This window comes from Propithecus coquereli, unplaced genomic scaffold, assembly GCF_000956105.1.
Source record: "Propithecus coquereli isolate 6110/MARCELLA unplaced genomic scaffold, Pcoq_1.0 Scaffold157, whole genome shotgun sequence".
Lineage (NCBI taxonomy): Eukaryota > Metazoa > Chordata > Mammalia > Primates > Indriidae > Propithecus > Propithecus coquereli.
In genome coordinates, this window is record NW_012140191.1 from 3,492,756 (window position 1) to 3,512,081 (window position 19,326).

Consider the following 19,326-nt stretch of genomic DNA (forward strand, 5'->3'; position numbering starts at 1 on the left):
AAAAAATTAAAAAGTGTGCAAATTTTCCACATAGTGGGTGCCAAAACCAATGCACTCAGATCAGCTGCAGACAAGAACAGAGCATTCAGTGGAAATTTTAAACAAATGACATCAAGATCCTGAAGCCTTTCTTGAAAGAATTGTAACAGGAGATGAAGTATGGCCTTACCCATACGATCCTGAAGACAAAGCATAAACAAAACAATGACCATCAAGTGATGGAAGTTATCCAGTCAAAGCAAAATCCAGGTGGTCAAGAACAAAGGTCATGGCAACAGTTTTTTGAGGTGCTCAGGGCATTTTGCCTTTTGATTTTCAGGAGAGCCAAAGAATGATAACATCTGCTTATTATGAGAGTGTTTTAAGAAAGCCAAATCTTTAGCAGAAAAATGCTCAAGAAAGCTTCACCAAAGAGTCCACCATGGACTTTGGGTGATAAAGATATGATGTAGGTTTATCGGTTGTAACAAATGTACTATTCTGGTGTGGTATGTTGATAAGGAGGAGGCTATGCATGTGTGGGCATAGGGGACATATGAGAATCCCAGTACTTTCCGCTCAATTGTGGAAAACCATGACAATGCTCCTGCTCATTTCTGTTATCAAACAAGGGCAATTTTGAGAATTTTAATGGGAAATCATTATGCATCCACCTTACAGTTTTTATTTGGCTCTTTCTGACTTGTTAAATTTCCTGCTCTTAAGAAATCTGTAAAGGGCACCTATTTTTCTTCAGTTAATAATGTAAAAAAGACTGCATTGGTATGATTAAATTCCCAAGACCCTCAGTTTTTTAGGGATGGAAGAAATGACTGGTATCATTGCTTACGAAAGTGTTTTGAACTTGACGGAGCTTATGTTGAGAAATTAAAGTTTATATTTTTTATTTTTATCTTTTAATCCCATTCTTCCACAAACCTGTTGAAGGCCCCTTAGTAAATACTTTATGGTAGTTTTCCCAATCTTTCAGTTCACAAATTCTCTCTTTATCTATATGTGATATGCTATTCCACCCCCCATAAGAATTTGATTTCAATAACAATTCTTTTTGAAAAAATAAACTGTATCTTTTAGAGCAGTTTTAGGTTCAGAACATAACTGAGTTGAAGGTACAGTGATTTCCCATATATCCCTTCCCCCACACATGCATGGCCTTCTCATTGTCGACATATCCCACCAGAGTGGTACATTTGATGAACCTACATTGACATATCTCTATCACCCAAAGTCCATAGTTTATATTAAGACTCACTTTTGGTATTTTATATTCTGTGAGTTTGGACAAAAGTATAATGACATGTGCCCAAATTCAAATTATAATGTAGAATAGCTTCCCTGCCCTAAAAATCCTCTGTGCTCCATGTATTAATCCCTTTCTCCATTCCTCCCTGCTAAACCCTGGCAACTACTGATCCTTTTACTGTCTCCATAGTTGTGCCTTTTCCAGGATGTCATATAGCTAGAATCATACAGTATGTAGCCTTTTTCTATTGGATTATTTCACTTAGTCATATGCATTTAAGTTTCCTCCATGTGTTTTCATGGCTTGATAGATCATTTCCTTTTAACACTGAATGACATTCCATTGTCTGATATAGCACAGTTTATCCATTCACCTACTGTAGGATATCTTGGTTGCTTCCAAGCTTTGGCAATTGTGAGTCAAGCTGCTAGAAACATCCATGTGCAGGTTTTTTGTGGACATAAGTTTTTAATTCCTTTCAATAAATGCCAAGGAGTGTGATTACTGGATCCCATGGGTAAGTGTATGTTTACTTTTGTAAGAAACTGACAAACTGTCTTCCAAAGTGGCTGTACCATTTTGCTTTCCCACTAGTAATGAATGAGAGTTAGTTCCTATTTCTCTGCATCCTCCCATTTGGCCTTGTCAGTGTTCTGGATTTTGGTCATTCTAATAGGTGCGCAGTGGTATCTCATTGTTGTTTTAATTTGCATTTCCCTAATGACATATGGTGTGACGCATCTTTTCATATGCTTATTTCCATCTGAATTTCTTCTTTGGTGGGTTGTCTGTTCAGGTATTTTGCCTTTTTTTAAATCAGGTTGTTCACTTTCTTATTGAATTTTAAGAGTTCTTTGTATATTTTGGATAACAGTCCTATATAAAATATGTATTTTTCAGTTATTTTCTCTCAGTCTGTTGTTTATCTTCTCATTTTCAAAGTGTCTTTTACAGAGCAGAAGTTTTAGTTTTAATAAAGTCTGGCTTATCGATTATTTCTTTCATGGATTGTCCCCTTGGTGTTGTATCTAAAAAATTGCCACTAAACTCAAGGTCATCTAGATTTTTGCCTATATGTTGTCTTTTGGGAGTATTATAGTTTGGTATTTTACATTTAGGCATATGATCCATATTGAATTAATTTTTGCGAAGGATGTAAGGTCTGTGTCCAGATTCATTTTTTTTGCGCATTTCTCCATTTCATTGCTTTTGCTTCTTTGTCGAAGATCAGCTGACTAGTTATATGATTCTAATTAATTTTTCTGGGCTCTCTATTCTATTCCATATATATATTCTTTTCCAATACCGCACCGTCTTGATTGCTGCAGCTTGATCGTAAATCTTGAAGCCAGGTAGTGTAAGGTCCTCTGACTTTGTTCTTCTTTAATATTGTGTTGGCTATTCTAGGTCTTTGACATCTCCGTATAAACTTTAGAATCAATTCATCAATATTCACAAATAACTTGTTGGTATTTTGATTGGAATCGCATTGTATCTATAGATCAACTTGGGAATAACTGACATTTTGACAATATTGAGTTTTCCTATCTATGAATATGGAATATCTCTCCATTTATTTAGTTTTTCGATTTCCATCATCAGTTTTATAGTTTTCTCATATAAATCTTGTACATATTTTGTTAGATTTATACCTAGATATTTCACTTTTATTATATGCTAATGTAAATGATATTGTGTTTTTAATTTCAAATTCCACTTGTTCACTAATAATATATAGGAAAGCAATAGACTTCTATATTATCCTTGTATGTTTCAACCTTGCTATAATCACTTATTAATTCCAGGAGGTTTGGGGTTTTTTTCTGTTGATTCTTTTAGATGATATGAAAATCATATCATTGTGAACAGATAGCTTTTTTTGTCCTTCTTAATCTCTATAAATTTTCTTCCTTTTGTGTCTTATCATATTAGCTAGGAATTCCAGTATGATGTTGCAAAGGAATGGTGAGAGGGGCATCCTTGCCTTGTTCCAGATCTTAGAAGAAAAACTGCTAGCTTCTCACTATTTAAGTATGATGTTAACTATAGGATTGTTGTATAGATGTTTTTTATCGAGTTGAGGAAGTTCCTCTCTATTTCTAGTTTGCTGAGAGGTTTTATTACAAATGAGCATTGGATTTTGTCAAATGCTTTTTCTGCATCTATTGATAGGATCTTATAATTTTTCTTCTTTAGCCTGCCAATGTGAGTGATTACATTAATAGATTTTCAAATGTTGAACAGGCTTTGCATACATGGGGTAAATCCTACTTGGTCGTGGTGTGTAATTCTTTTTATTCAATTTGCTAATTTTTTTGAGGATTTTTTTCATCTATGTTAATGAGAGATATAGGTCTATAGTTTTCTTACAGTATTTTTGCCTGGTTCTGGAATTACAGTAATACTCTCCTCATAGAATGAATTAGGAAATAGTTCCTCTGCTTCTATCTTCTGAAAGCTATTGCACTGTACTCTTTGGAAAGAGGTCACCATGCCCCGCCCACATGCAAGGCGTGGGAGTTGTGCTCCACCTCCTTGAGGATTCAGTATTTACATAAATAACTTGGGATTTTTCTGCACAGATTTGTCTCTTCACCCCCATTTATTATGTAATCCATCATTTATTTATATCAGTGTGAACTCATGAAGGTATATTTATTTTATATTTGGAGTTATAGCCTAATACTATTTTAGTTGCTCAAACTGTTCCATCTTTGGCCATTGGGAGCTCTTTCAGTTGCCTTCTGTGTCCCTTCAACATATTCCTATCTTTATGAGGTTCCTTTTTTTAATGCTTTCTTACATTCTGGCACTACAAGATACTGGAGACTGTTCACGTACATTTCCTTCCCTGGTCCTAGAATAAGCCATTTCTCCAAAGACCCATGCTTTCTTTTATTAAAGAATAGGATTAGAAACCAAGATCTTGGTACTAGGTGTGCTCATTGCTACAAGGGTGTCATTACTTCTCAGACCTCTCAGCTGACAGAGCAAGGAAATATATGTGTGTAAACCAACTCATGGATATACACATATCTATATTTATTAATGTATATGTAATCATCTGTATCCTTATTAAGCTAATAGTGAGTACATACAGATATCCCCAGCTCTAACCCATTACCACATGCGTCCTTTCTTGCTTATCTGTAAACTCCCAGTCCAACAGTGAGAAATAGGGCTCCCATCATCAGCCACTTATCTATTAATTCTTCAATTCTTGTATACATATATAGTGGTATCAGAATTGTTAATTGCTACTCATGTGGAAAGCATGTTTTTCCGCTAGCATAGAATGTTTATGTGTGATTTATTTTGCTTTTAGTTTTACAGACACCAGTCAGTTCCAAAGTGACTTACGTCAGCAGCTTTTCTTCCACCCTCTTAAATAGGTTGTCTTACATATTTGTAATACAATGAGATTGCTTTTGTCACATTCTTCATTCCATTCTGGGATCCCTCAACTTCCTAAATGGGTTTTTGTTAATTTGCATCCATTAAGGATAACACCTTGTGCTGTCATGTATGTTCTATGGGTTTTGACAAATGCATAAAGTCATGCTTCCATAATTATAATATTCACAGGACAGTTTCATCACTACATAAAACTCACTAGTGCTCCACCTATTCAACCCTCTCTGTGCCCTCCTCCCACCCCTAACCGCTGGTAACCACTGGTATCTTTACTATTGCCATAGTATTGCCTCTTCCATAATATCATATAAATGGAATCATACAGTGTGCCGCCTTTTCAGATTAGTTTCTTTCACTTAGCAACGTGCATTTAAGATTCATATCTTTTTGTGACTCAATAGCTTGTTTTTTATGGCTGAATAATATTGCGTTGTATGGATGTACCATAGTTTGTTTATCCATATTTTCTCACAGTCTATGCCTTGCCTTTTGATTGTCTTAACAGTTTCTTTTGCAAAGCAGAAGTTTTTAATTTTAATAAAGTCCAATTTATCAACTTTTCTTTCATAGATCAACCTTTTGGTGTATCTAAAAACTCATCACCAAACCCTAGGAAATTTAGACTTTCCCCTATGTTGTCTTAGAGAAGTTTTATTGTTTTTCGTTTGACATCTTCGTCTATGATCCATTTTGAATTAAGTTTTCTGAAACATATAAGATCTTGTATAAGTTCCAGAACTATTAATATTTGTTGAAAAGATTATCCTTTTTCCATTTAATTGACTTTATTCCTTTGCTGAAAATAGATTGACCGTATTTGTATGTGTGTATGTCTAAGTATTTTATTCTGTTCCACTGATTTTATGTGTCTATTCTTTTGCCAATACCATGCTGTATTGATTACTGTAGATTTATAGTAAGTCTGGAAATAGGGTATTGCAATTCCTCCAACTTTGTTCTTTCTTCTTCAGTATTATGTCGGCTATGTCAAGTCTTGTGCCTTTCCATATAAACTTTAAAATCAACTTGTTAATGTCTATAAAATAGCTTGCTGGCATTTTAATTGGGATTGCACTGAATCTATAGATTAAGCTGATAAGAACTGACATCATAAAACTATTGAATCTTCCAATCCATGAACACAGACTATCTATCTATTTATTTGGATATTGCTTGATTTTCTTCACTGGAGTTTTGTTGTTTCCCACATAGAGGTCCCACAATATGTTAGATTTATACCTAAGTATTTCATTTCTTTGTGCTATCATATTTTCTAAATTTCAAATTACAATCGTCCATTGCTGCTTTATAGGAAAGCAATTGACTTTTGTATATTTACTTTGCGTCCTGTGGCCTTGCTATAGTCACTTATTAGTTTCAGGATTTTTTGTTGTGTTGTTGATTCTTAGAGATTTTCCACAAAGAAAATATATCATCCACAGTTTCTTTTCTTCCTTACCAATTTGTATACTTTTTTTTTCCTTGTCTTATTACACTAGCTAAGATTTTCAGTACAATGTTGAACAGGAGTAGTGAGGGAAGACATCTTTGCTTTGTGACTGCTATTAGGGGGAAATCATCCAGTTTCCCACCATTATGACAATAGCTGTAAGTTTGTTTTTTTTTTGAGACAGAGTCTCACTCTCTTGCCTGGGCTAGAGTGCCATGGCGTCAGCCTAGCTCACAGCAACCTCAAAACTCCTGGGCTCAAGAAATCCTCCTGCCTCAGCCTCCCAGATAGCTGGCACTACAGGTATGCGCCACCATGCCTGGCTATTTTTTCTATTTTTAGTTTTTTGGCTAATTTCTTTCTATTTATAGTAAAGACAGGGTCTCACTCTTGCTCAGGTTGGTCTCAAACTCCTGAGCTCAAGCAATCCTCCCAGAGTGCTAGGATTACAGGCGTGAGCCACTGCGTCCGGCCAGCTGTAGGTTTTTTGTAGACGACCTTTATCAAGTTGGGGGAGTTGTCCTCTATTCCTAAGACATATGTTTTATAGTCTTTCAAACTGCTTATTTTCCTGAAGTTCTGATATATTTTTTGTGTGATATCTCCTGACTTTTGTGCTTTGTAGTTTTGATAATCAGTGTTTTGTTCATTTTTCTGTGGAATTCTTTCTGTTCTCTTCTCATAAAGATGCAGCTGCCTAGAAATGGCAAAGTCACCAAATTCACTTAAGCACATTCAGATTCCCTGAGTAGAATTTAAAAGCAGGTAACTAGTTCATTCTCTAACACTCTTTTCAAATCTCCTTTTAGCATTCCATGTACCTTGGAGACAAAGTTGGGAGGTCAATAATAGACTTGGATTCAGTTTCTCACTCAGCTTTTGGGCTAGATATACAATCTTGGCCAGGTTCTCTAATTCCAAAATTCTTTAATGCTACCATTTCTTTATACAAAAATTAAGGTGGTAACATTCACCATTTATTTTTACTCAAAGGGGTTTAGAAACAACTCAACATCTTTTTTATCCAGTTTGCAAAACCCTTGAATGGTGTTACAAACAGACTCTAAGATGATGCCCTGACCCTCACCTCCTTACAACCATGCCTTCATGTAATTCCTGCATCTTTAGGTGGGTGGGACCTGTGACTTGTTTCTAGCAAACAGAATATGGCAAAGGTGATGGGAAGTCACTCGCTGATTACATTGCATTATTTAAGACTCTTGCTTATGGCTTCACTCCCTTTTTCTCTCCATTGCTGGCTATGAAGAAGCAAGCTGCCATGAATTGTATGGCCACAAGGAAATGACAACAACCTAAGGGAGCTTAAAAGTGGATCCTTTTCCAATTAAGCCTCCAGGTAAAAATGCAACCCTGGGCAACACCTGACTGCAGCTTTCTGAGACTCTGAAGAGACCCAGCTAACCTGTGCCCAGACTCCTGGCCCACAGAAACTTTGAGATAATAAATATGTTTTAAGCTTCTACGTTTGTAGTAATTTGTTAAACAGCAATAGAAAACTAATACTAGTGCAAAGCCTCGATTAAGTAGGTAGTGACTTTTAAGGGCCTCAAAGAAGTAAGTGACAAGAGGTCACTCAGGATTAAGAAAAAATCGGCTTGTAAAACTATCATTTCTTTTAAGGTAGAGAGGTAGGAAGGAAAGAAGAGAGAGAGAGAAAGTTTGGACACTAAAGAATAGCATTCTTTATTTCAGAAAGATATCGGATTTTGATTTTATAACCCATAGTTCTGTAAGGGGACAGATAAAAAGTAACAATAGTTTTATAAGCTGAAGGGCTCAATGTAGTTATGTATTATTTAATATATTTAGTCTCTATACATTCATAAATACTTATACTTTGACATCGATATATACAAACTGCGTCCAAGTTTGATTTCTTCATTTCAAACTGGGATTTTAAGTACTGTTTGTATCATGCACCTAAGATATAAAAGAATTGTAAAGTATAAAATAATGAATAAAAGATCATCTTAAAAAATATATTACCAGTAAGTTTGACATGGTGTCATTCCTTCAGCCACATAATAAACTAATTCCCAATATGTTTGATTCAAATTTGATTTATCAAATGCCATTTTAGAAAAATGCATGTTCATAACAAATTATCAATTAATGTAATTCACCAATATTACATACTTGGCAACTTCAGGTAAAAAAAAATACTTTTCAATTTTTTCCCAGTAAATTATATCAAAATGAGTCACTATGCACCATAAGGTTCTTCTAAAGCCCCACTGAGGTCAGACTTAGTCTGAAAAGCTATGCTGTCAGAAATTTACCCACATTTCCACTAAACAAATGCTAGTTTTCTCACAGCTTGTGAACACCTCAACATGACCTTCTTTCCTGCACCTTGGTTAACCAGTGCTTTTCTTTTTTCCCAGAATATATTTAAATCTTGACTCTAATTCTCATCGCAAACTAAAGTAATACTCTGTCCCTCCCCTGCCTCTTTTTTGCATTTGATGTCTACTAACATAGAGTAAGTATCGCACTTCTGTACTAAAGCCACAAGAAAAGCAAATGATCTATATATGGGCTGCTTTCCCACAGGACCTGTGGTCGTTCTCAAAGCATTTTTTCACATTGTAAAAGACTTAAAGTCATCTTTTTTCAAATATAGTATTTCTTTCCCCTGCGCTTTGTGCAATAGAATTAACAGGAAATGCTGCATTCACACAAGTAGATCTTTAACATGACAATTCTAGACTATGATGAGAAATAAGCAATACCAGTTGAATCATAACTGGTTTGCAAGCTCTTTTTGAAAATAAATGTGTTGCTAACCATGCAGGTATTAATGTGCCTATATCTGAAAACTTGCTTGTGGAGGCCAAGAGAGTCACCCTAAATGTTTGTTTTCCTATTTACCAAAGACAATGCAGTATCTACAATTATAAATTTTAAGTATTCCTGCTGGGTGGAATAAAAAGTACCGTGGTGATCACAAAAGAGTAAATGATATCTAGAGAGATGATAATAGGCTAGAGCCAGGAAGAACTGGCTTCCAATTTCAGCCCTGCCACTGACTAGCCATGTGACCATGGGAATGCCTCCAAATTCCTGCCTTCTTATCTGTATGCCTAACATGTACTATAGGGTTACCGTGGGGATCACATGTAAAGTGCCTTTAGCCTGTTAGGCATTCAGAAATGGTAGACAGGATTGCTGTCATTTCTCTGAAAGGTACTACGCACTACCTTTCATCTGAACAACCCTCATATAAATTCCACTGGATGTTTCTGAGTTCAAAGAATTGACAGAAAGCAGGTCCCAACTAGAAATCTTTTCATATTTTATTTTTATTATTTATTTCTTATCCTATAACCTTCCTTATCCTGTCCTCTTTTTTCCTCAAAATAACTCATTCTTTAGATTAATCAGAAATTTACTTAAATGTAGCAGTTCTACTCAAAGTCAACTATTTCTCCCAAACACTCACACATATACACAAACACAAACACACACACACACACACACACAAACACACACACACACAGCTTAAAATCAGTAAGGACTGTTTATTACGTAGTCCAAATCGTCTACTCTAGAATATAGTTAATAAACGTCTCTGTCACCATAATAGAAAAATCATGGACTTTAATAGATATTGAATAAAATATAGAGTGATTTAAAGGCTAGAAGTAATGTGATACTAACACAACCAACAGACAAGACAAAATACTGCTGAGGCGGTAACTGTTTGGAATATATAATATAAAGTAGGAAGTAATGTGAAAAAATCTACAGGAGGAAAATCCTTTCCCAACTCTCTTTTTGCTTTTTAGACATTTGTAGCAAGATAATAATAACAATAGTCATCATCTTCATCATCATCACAACACTATAGGATCCTGAGAGTTCTAGACTTGTCATCAATATTCAGGCAAAACAAATGTCAAATTAGGAAGACGAATGAGATTTCCACCAATTTTGTTTAGATTGCTTATTAAAGAGACCTTATTATAATCTTCATCAGCACCCATCTCAGACCACATCTTTCCATGGTTCTCATGAAGCTTAACCCCTCATGTTAATAAATCTTCTACTTCCTGCTTTATCATCACTATGGACGTGAGAAAAAGCTGATGGTCATCTTTGTTTATAACCCACTCATAGATTTTAACAGAAACATTCAAAATTACCTATTATTAAGCTTTCCCAGGAGCTACTAAGCTTAAGCAAACATAAGATTTTGTAACCCACCAATTATCCTATGGAAGGTAACCCAGATTATTATATTTTGTAACTCCTTTATTTACATATGACTCCAAAAAGTCCTCCATTTTTCACATGAATAATCTAGAAAATAAATATTACTCTTGCTTTCACAGGCAGCATTAGAGTGAGCAGGCAATTGCATTAATTTGTTATATTATCTAACTCATTACTCGATTTCCCTAACGTTTGCTTAGAACAGCTGTTCTGGTTGAAAAATGACTTAAGAAGCAAAAACAATGATGCAAAAATTTAAATAAAGGTCATTATTGCTGTGAAATGGGATGTCAGTTAAGCAATCCATCTGTACTTTCCCACTAAGCTGGGTGGAGTAGATCTAGATGAGTCCAGAGATATTTGTGAAACGAGCTAATTTGAAAGGGCACCACAACCCCTTAAAAGCGACTCTCTTCCTCTTCCACAGCACGGTGAAGGCCAGGGATGAATTTCAAGAGTTGCTTCCGGACACTTCCTTTTCTGCTCTTCCGAGGCAGGGTCCCAAACATGCTTGAGAAGTTGCCTTCCCACAAGGGAGACAGAGATCCACTGCTGGTGGTGCTGATGCTCCGGTCTCTCCTTAACGAAGACCTTCTCAGAAAATCATCCCCATCCTTGGGGACGAAACACTCATCATCTGTGCTCGTCTGCCGGCTGAAGGCTCCCCTGCTGGAGTCCTCAGACATACAGGTCTGGTAGCCATCTTCGCTGTCCATCGTCACGGAGCTGAGCCAGCTCTTACAACTGCTCTCACTGGATAATCGATTCCGGTCCACAAGTACTGGGCCTGGACCAGGTAGGGTTCCAAACAAAGACAATTCCTCCATGTCCATGCTTTCCAAACTCAGGCAGTTAGCTGCATCACCTGGAGTACAGAGAACAAAGTCTACTGTGGAATGGATCTGAGCATCACTCTCAAAAAATAAATACAGTACACCAGAATTTCTCTTTCAAGAACACAGGAAAGAATGAGGGTGGAAAATATTTTTCACCAACCTTTTACTTGCGTGAATTAGTGACCATTTACGAGGCCATCTGATAAACCTCATGGTAGGGTTTCCCAAACTTTTGTTCATGGACTAAGTTCCAAGAAAAAGATTCCATGGTCACAAAAATTATAATGTTAGACTAAATTTAAACAAGATACTTCATAGGAGAACATTCAAACCCAACTCCAGTATGCCAATATGACTTCAGAATCGATAAAATAATTGTTTCTGAAACTTAAATGACTCTGAAACCTTTTTATTAAAATTCTCAGACATATCGGGTTCCAAGGAATACACTTGGGGAAATGCTGTCTGACGAATTGTCTCCATTTAGTCCCTCTGATTCTTGGTTACTGTCTTTTTAAAATAATTGTAAAATTATTATACAATTATTTGAAGTATACGGGAAACACATTTATAAAACAGAAAATTTAAAGGTGTTTATGACAGGTGTTTATTAAAGCAACCATAACTTCCAGCCTCAATAGTCCAAGTTTCAATTTGGGATACTTAAATGCTCTAGAAGGATATTGTACCCAGAAAGCATTTCTATCCTCTCAGATAAGAAATAATTTATTTGAAGAAATTGAGTTTTATCTGCTTGGTTGGATTTTTTCCATCAACCCTTAATAACCTCCACCTGGCTCTCCAAACTCAAATATTAATACCGCATCAACATCCTGTCCGTACTCCACCTGCTTCCTCACTTCTTGAGTTGGTTAGTATGTTGCTAAATAAAATAAAGATATTGGCATGAGAAAAACATAAATAGAAGGTGACTCTGCTTCAGAAAAAGTAGAAGAATACTACATGCTCGGAAATGGTTTTATTTTATGGTGATTATCTTTACTGCTGCTCTCCTTTGTCTTTGTTTGATAATATAAAAAGAGACTGTTTTCCCATTTGATTTGCAAGGCTGAGTGTGGCCAGCCCTGCAATGACTAGTCACAATGCTTCCCTTTTTGCTAATACAGCCTACTTTATTTCATCTTGCAAAGAGCTGATGAATTTCTTTTGATTGGAGAGCAATTGCCTTGTAGAATCTCAGGCACTGAATGTTTACTCTAAATCTGGAAAAAGTGATGAAAGAATTCCCACAATCTCTCAAAAAATGTGCAGAACAATGACCTTATGAAGATCCTGACCTAAGGATCTTGTCTATACAAGGCCATTCCTATAGAACCTCCGGACTTACAGAGTTCACGGAGCTATTCCAGATGCTCCAGAAGTGGAGGCGAAGGTTTCTCAAAAACCCTCACATCTGCAGAAAACGAGGAGGGTGCTGAATTAAAAAAGCCACAGAGTTTGTGTATCTCCATCTCTCTAACAAACTTGAGACCTCAAAAAAATCTATTATGAATTTTTAAAAATATTAACTGAAAAACATGACAAAGACAAGAAACTTGTCCATAAGTTTCAAACACTTCCATTTAAAAAAAAAAACTAAATTGCAACTCAAATCTCCAGGCCATAAATTAATGCCTAATTAAAAATTAATCTTAATTTTTGCATCTTAATTAATGCATCTTTTTCTGTAAAAAAATGGAGTATCACCTTTAACAGATATTCTAGGTTATAAAAAGAGACTTAAGCTTGGTGTTATCTAAAGAAGATATACCTATATTTCAACCCACATATTAGTGGTTTCAGTGAATTACTTGTACATAAAAGTTCATTCTTCAGGTTACACCAGTCACACAGCAAATGGCAAATCAACAAATTTTAAACTCATACCTTCCCTTCAAAATGCCCAAAATGGCAAAAGCTATTCATTCATTGTTATAACAATCGTACACATCTCTGTCTTTGTTTGGGGCGCCATGAAAAAGGATTTCTCTGCTTAAACATGACCTACACAATTTGAACAAATGACAGGAGCTCTACTCAAGAAATGTGCAACCATTCCAACCTCAATAGCTTCTAGGAACTTCTAGGAATGAGCCCCTGAGCTGTGCTGATTTTCAGGAATTTAATTCATTTGCTGAAGTAGTAGGAAAGTCAGGCAGTCTTTCCTGCTGCTCTTCTAAAATCTCCAGGTGCCTCTTGCAAGCGTGTGCGTGTTTTCACGTGCGTATGTGCCATGCGTGTATGGAGAAGGAGGTCTGACTTTATGTACCCCTCCTCCAAATACACAGTCACTCCAAAGTGCACACCAAAGAAACACAGGCTAGTATCCTTGATTGGTGATAGACAAATCTTTCTTGTAACAATGATAATCTTAAGCAATTTAGGGGCAGAAATACTGAAAGGCTGAAATGTTAGTGTGGTTTCTGAACAGGAAACTGCATTTACCGTGAAGCAGGCGCTGTTCCTGTAACTGCAGAGATCTGAACTCCACCCATTTTTTCTTCAAGGTTTGCTGTGAGATAGAAGAAGAAAAGTGCTAATTATTAGGAAACCTCAGTAAAGCTAGCAATTTAATTCTGTGTGTTGAGATTTATCATTAATGTATTTTCCTTTCTTTCTAGCACTACCAATCAATCCCTCCCATTCATTTGAAAGATTTTTACTGTATAAAAGGAAGATATTGGGAATACTACTTTCTGAAGAAATAATCCAGTAGCACCAACAAGTTTTCTTTTAAAAATAAAGAGAAACAGTGAAATAGATATTTTTTTAATTTTAAAAAATAGTTTAGAACCAGATTGTTTGTTTGTAAAAACTTACTTGCTGTTTAGGCAAGGATTTACACTCTAAGATTCCCCCATCTGCAGGATGAAGACAATAATAGAGCCTAAACCCTAGAAATGTTATGAGGGTTAAATGAGTTAATAGATGTAAATTGTTCAGAACCCGGGACTTGCTACATTCAGTGAGCCATTTGGGATGCGCCAGAGTGGAGGCGAAGGTACCTCTAAACAGAAGCGTTTGAAACTTGTATACAAGTTTCTTGCCTTTTTTATGTATTTCAGTTGATATTTTAAATGTTAATGTGACTAGAACTTAGTAAATGCTCTGTGAATATCATCGTCAACCTATAAGCCCGGGGCACTAACATGGCCTTTTCTGCTGCTGGACATCTATTTATGTTCCACACCAAAGAGCAGAACAGACCTGCTCTGAAATGCTTCCTTGGAGGGCTGAACTTAGAACCGTGTTAAGCACTCTGACTTTGCAAGTGCTTCTTAACAGGACATGAGAGCAGCGGCCAGTGGTGGGAATGAAGTGTATGGTGCTGTATTGGTCAAGACAGCACACAAAGCCTGGCCTAGCCCTCAGGGCAGGCTGAGGCAATGGAAATCGAAAGCAAACCAGACAGAAGACATCTGTGGCAAGACACAGTCACTGGCTCACTCTCCCTCCTATTCCTTGTCCTCTACTCCACCTCTTCCTTTGCCATTCTAGGTCCCTACAACAAGCCCAGCAAGTGGGCACAGCTCAGGTTTGCCTGTGGACGTTTATCCTAAAGGGAAGACAGCCTAGTTGGAAACAAGCAGTCCTTTGTACAAAGCAATCTGGAAGGACGAGATGAAGGCTAAGAAGGAAGAGGAAAAATGTATGTTTGGGAGGGGAAAGCCTATGGGAAAGAAAATAATAAAATTACAAGAACATCATTAAATGCTTAAGGGAAATGTGGCTCATTCCTCAGTCTTCAAAGACTGAACAACAACTGGGAAGCATTTTCCAAGCCTTGATAATAGTAACATTTAACAGCAATCCTTATGGTTGTGATAAATCAAAGCAATGTGTGGCTCAGTCAATTTCTTGTTCTTTCTAGACAATAATACAGTCTGGAATAGCTGTAAGACTGCATTGCTCCCTTATTCATAGTTCTTGTTATCTGTATAAACCTGTGGCTATGTGAAGGTCAAAAATAGGGACCCAGGGATTATAGACTAGCAAGAATCTGGCATATATACCAACCCCCTTCATCTTTTTTACAGACATTTATCTCCTACAAGAGAATAGAGTCCTGTGGAAGAGCATAAGGCTAGGTTGACAGTCAAAACTAAATATAGAAAGAACAGGAAGTTATATTTCTGCACTTATATCCAAAAATACAAAGTCACAGCTTGCCAAGTAGTTAATTTTTATAAAAATAAAGGTTTTAAAATATCTTATTTGTTGATTTGGCCCAGTGATTTAAGTATGTCGTCACTTAAACCAAGAAAACACCAGTGTAAAGAGCAGATGTATCAAAATGACTAGGAGTTTTTAGTCTGCAACTAAACTTCCCTATTTTCTTTAGCATCTGTTTCTGCCTCTGTTACTGACGTCCCAAGTGTATATTTGGACAAATCTAAACTCTTACCACTAGATGAGAATGAAAGCATATGTGACATGTAACCATCCTGGGCTGCATCACCTCACTGTGCCTAGCTCTGTGTCTGGTGCATAGCAGCTGCTCAGTAAATAGTGGTTGAATGAATACATGAAAGAATGGCTAACCGGTTCCACATACATTTCCAGTGCTTTCAATTGACATGAGACATACAGTTAAACATTTCCATGGCACTTTATTACTTTCATTGTGCTTTCACAGATAATATACTATTTAATTTTCCTAACTTCTCTAAAAAGTTACAGATTAGAAAATAAACATTCAATGTGGCAAAATGTTTCCCAAGGGCTACAAATCCAGTAAATAGCAGAACTAGATTGAAAACTAGCTCTCCCAGCCAGCCCATTGGATGTGCTGTTTTTATGTTAAACATTTGAATCATAGGTCAAGAGAAAGGGAAGTGGCTCAAAAAGGACCACTGGTTTGAGAAAAGCTTTCGGCCCCATGAAGTCTTTGAGGGACAGAGTGCTCACTCACAAACTAAATGTCACTGTGTGGAGGGCAAGCCTGCTTGACCTTGGCTATGGGTCAGATCCAGACTTTTCTGAGTCAAGAGATAAACTGGAAATCTCATGATTCTGAGATTAGAAGTGGTTCAGAAATGAAAGAAGATAAGGTAAGAATTTGGATCCTATGGCAGTACGTAGTTTAAATGCACCTATCTGAAGCAAGGGACTGAACCAAGGTTTCTGCTTGAGAAAAGAACCTTGGATGAAGCTCCACCACTGGACAAAGGAGGCTGAGAGAAGCTGCTACGGCTGCTGGCTACAGCTCAGGTGGAGCTTGTACCTGGACAGGCAGGAGTACCTGAGCACAGACTCACAACCCGAGCCAAGCAGCACACTGACTCTTCAGGAAAGGCATCTAAGATCAAATTGGGATCCTTGAAGTGCTGAGTGGAGGCAATTGTCTAATTATCACGGTGAATTGAAGGGAGAGGCTAGTGTGTCACTCCAGGGGAGTAGGCAAACTAAACTCAAAAATACTCATAGATGTTTAATGATAAGAAAGACAATAAAATTGATTATTGGTACTTGGATTCTGTCCAAACAAAATGAAAATATAAAAGTTTCCAAAGAAGACTTTAAATAAGAATGTTTATAGTCTTTCAGAGATATATGAGATCAATATTTGTAAGAACAAGAAGTTGGAAACAAAGAAATAAAACAAGAATGAATAGACATGAAAGAAACTATTAGACAATAAAAAAAGCTAATTTTAAAAATTCAGTAAAAAGAACACATTCTGTATAGAACACAGATAACATGGACATTAGTGAAGATATTATTAAATAATTCAAAGAGTATATAACACAAAAATAAAGGGGTATAAAATATGAAAGAGTGGTTAAGAAGCACAGAAAATAAATCAAGACACTCTAGACCGGGCGTAGCAGCTCACGCCTGTAATCCTACCACTCTGGGAGGCTGAGGCAGAAGGATTGCTTGAGCCCAGGAGTTTGAGTTTGCTGAGAGCTAGCCTGACTCCACAGCACCCTAGCCTGGGCAACAGAGTGAGATTCTGTCTCAAAAAAAAGGAAACTCTAAAATATGTCTAATAGAAGATAATTCAGGGAATGATGAGGAAGGTATATTCAAAGAGATTGAACTGATAGTTTTCCAAAACTGAAAAAAGTCACAAATCTTTAAATATGAGTTCTAAATTTAGAAATGAATCCAGAACTAATTACACTGTGGTAAAACTGGAGATCAATAAAGAGAAAAGAACATGTTAAAAGCAACCAGAAAAAAGCTAGAAGATTGCCACAAATCCAAATACTTGTTTTTTTAAAGATTCACAAATAGAAAATCCTGTAGAAAAAATTATCAAGAAAAAGAGAAGCCATAATAAGCTTTTTATGGGTTTTAATGGGGATATAATAACAGTTATGACAAAGATTTGAAACAGAATAAAATTGTTATTATCAACATCATTTAATAAATCTGAAAACTTTAATTAACAAAAACATTAACTCTAAAACATAACTAAAATTGGCTCCAAAAAAACCCAACAAACCAAGAAATCTTGAGTAGTCGTACAACTAATAAAGAAATTGAAACAGTATTTTAAATGTTTTCCCACCAAAAAAGAACCCCAAGTCCAGATGATTCAGTTGGTATTACAAGAATTCTACCAGAGAACAAAAAAGAGAAAGACAGTCTCCGGCTCTTGCTGAATCTAGTACACTTGATACCAAAGCTTAAGAAGATAATCTGAGAAGATTAGAGACTAGTCTACATATAAAATGAAACTATCTTCAAAAATACTTAAAAATTAGCAAATCAAACCTATAAGTATATAAAAAATGACTATAAATTTCAAGGATAAATCAGGTTGGGTTTATCCTAAGAAATGAAAGGGTGGCTTTACATTAGAAAATCTTTAAATGCCATTCACCATATTGACAAAGTTTTAAAAATAAATGAGAAGACCATATTAACAGATGTAGAAAAGAATTATTTGCTAAAATTTAATACACAAGCCTTATAAAAAGTACCAGCAAACTCAGTATAGATGGGAGCCTCCTTCATCTAAAAGATAGCTCATTTCTAATGGGAAAGAGACTAAGAATTGCCTTTAAAATCAAAAATAAAACAACGATGCCTACAATTACAGTTTCTACTCATCATTGTAGGGTAGGTCCTGATCAGTGCAGTAAAGTAAGAAAAAGAACCAAAAAGAACAGATGTTTTCTGTTATCTCTAGAGAAAACACAGAATTATCTACAGATAATTTATTAGAAATGATATAGTTTAGCAAAGGGTTTCAATGTAGTAATAGCAAAGGAAAATTGATTTTTCATATCTATTAACATCAATCATAACTTTTGTTTTTATAAGGGAACTACAAGAACAAAAACATAAGGTACAAAGGACCAAGTCTAACAAAAAAATGTATAAAGACCCATAACATAGAATTATAAGACTTTATTGAAAGACTTTAAAGAAAACAAGTAAAAATGGTAAGATCATATACCAAAACAACTCAATACCATACGGATGTCAAGTCTTCTCCAATTGATCAATACATATAAAATGCAATACCAATCAAAACTCCAGCATTTATTTATGGAATTGATAATCTGATTTTATAATTTATATAGATGATCAAACCACCAAAAAGGACCAAGAATAACCTTGCCCAACTAGATATCAATATTTATTATAAACTAAGTTTGGGATAAACAAATTGACCAATGGATCATAATAGGGAGCCTATCGGCAAATCCACATGGAACCTGCTTTTTATTTTTTATTTCAGCATATTATGGGGGTACAGATGTTTAGCTTACGTATGTTGCCCTTGCCCCCTCCCCACCCAAGTCCGAGTTTCAAATATGTCCATCCTTCAGGTGGGAACCTGCTTTTAAAAAAAGGGATTTCACTGTACGTCAGTTGAGGGGAAAAAGAGATTACAAAATAAATAGTACTGGGATAATTAGGTATGCTTATGGAAAAATAAAATTGGAATATTTCCCATACTTATACTATATCAAAAATTAATTTTGGATGAGTTTAAGGACCTAAATGTGAAAAGGGAAAACTTTAAAACTTTTACCAGAAAATACAGATCACCTACCAAAAACAACAGTTAAGATTTCTCTCCTAAACAAAAATATTAAAGGAATAATATATTCAAAGTCCTAAGGGAAAAAAACATCAACTTAGAATAATTCAATTACCTAGCAAAACTCTCTTTTAATAGTAGTAGT

General features: G+C 35.8%; 1 protein-coding gene across 1 annotated transcript in view; it reads right to left on the reverse strand.

Annotated features, from left to right (window-relative positions):
• Positions 1-10,361: 10,361 nt before the first annotated feature.
• CYTIP (cytohesin 1 interacting protein) overlaps positions 10,362-19,326 on the reverse strand; it is a 14,392-nt gene continuing 5,427 nt past the window's right edge. Inside the window, exons 4-5 of the mRNA XM_012640780.1 lie at positions 13,625-13,691; positions 10,362-11,208 (exon numbers count right to left, since the gene is read on the reverse strand). Of these exons, the coding sequence (XP_012496234.1) occupies positions 10,742-11,208; positions 13,625-13,691 (534 nt within the window). The 3' untranslated portion in view covers positions 10,362-10,741. The remainder of the gene's footprint in view (positions 11,209-13,624; positions 13,692-19,326) is intronic.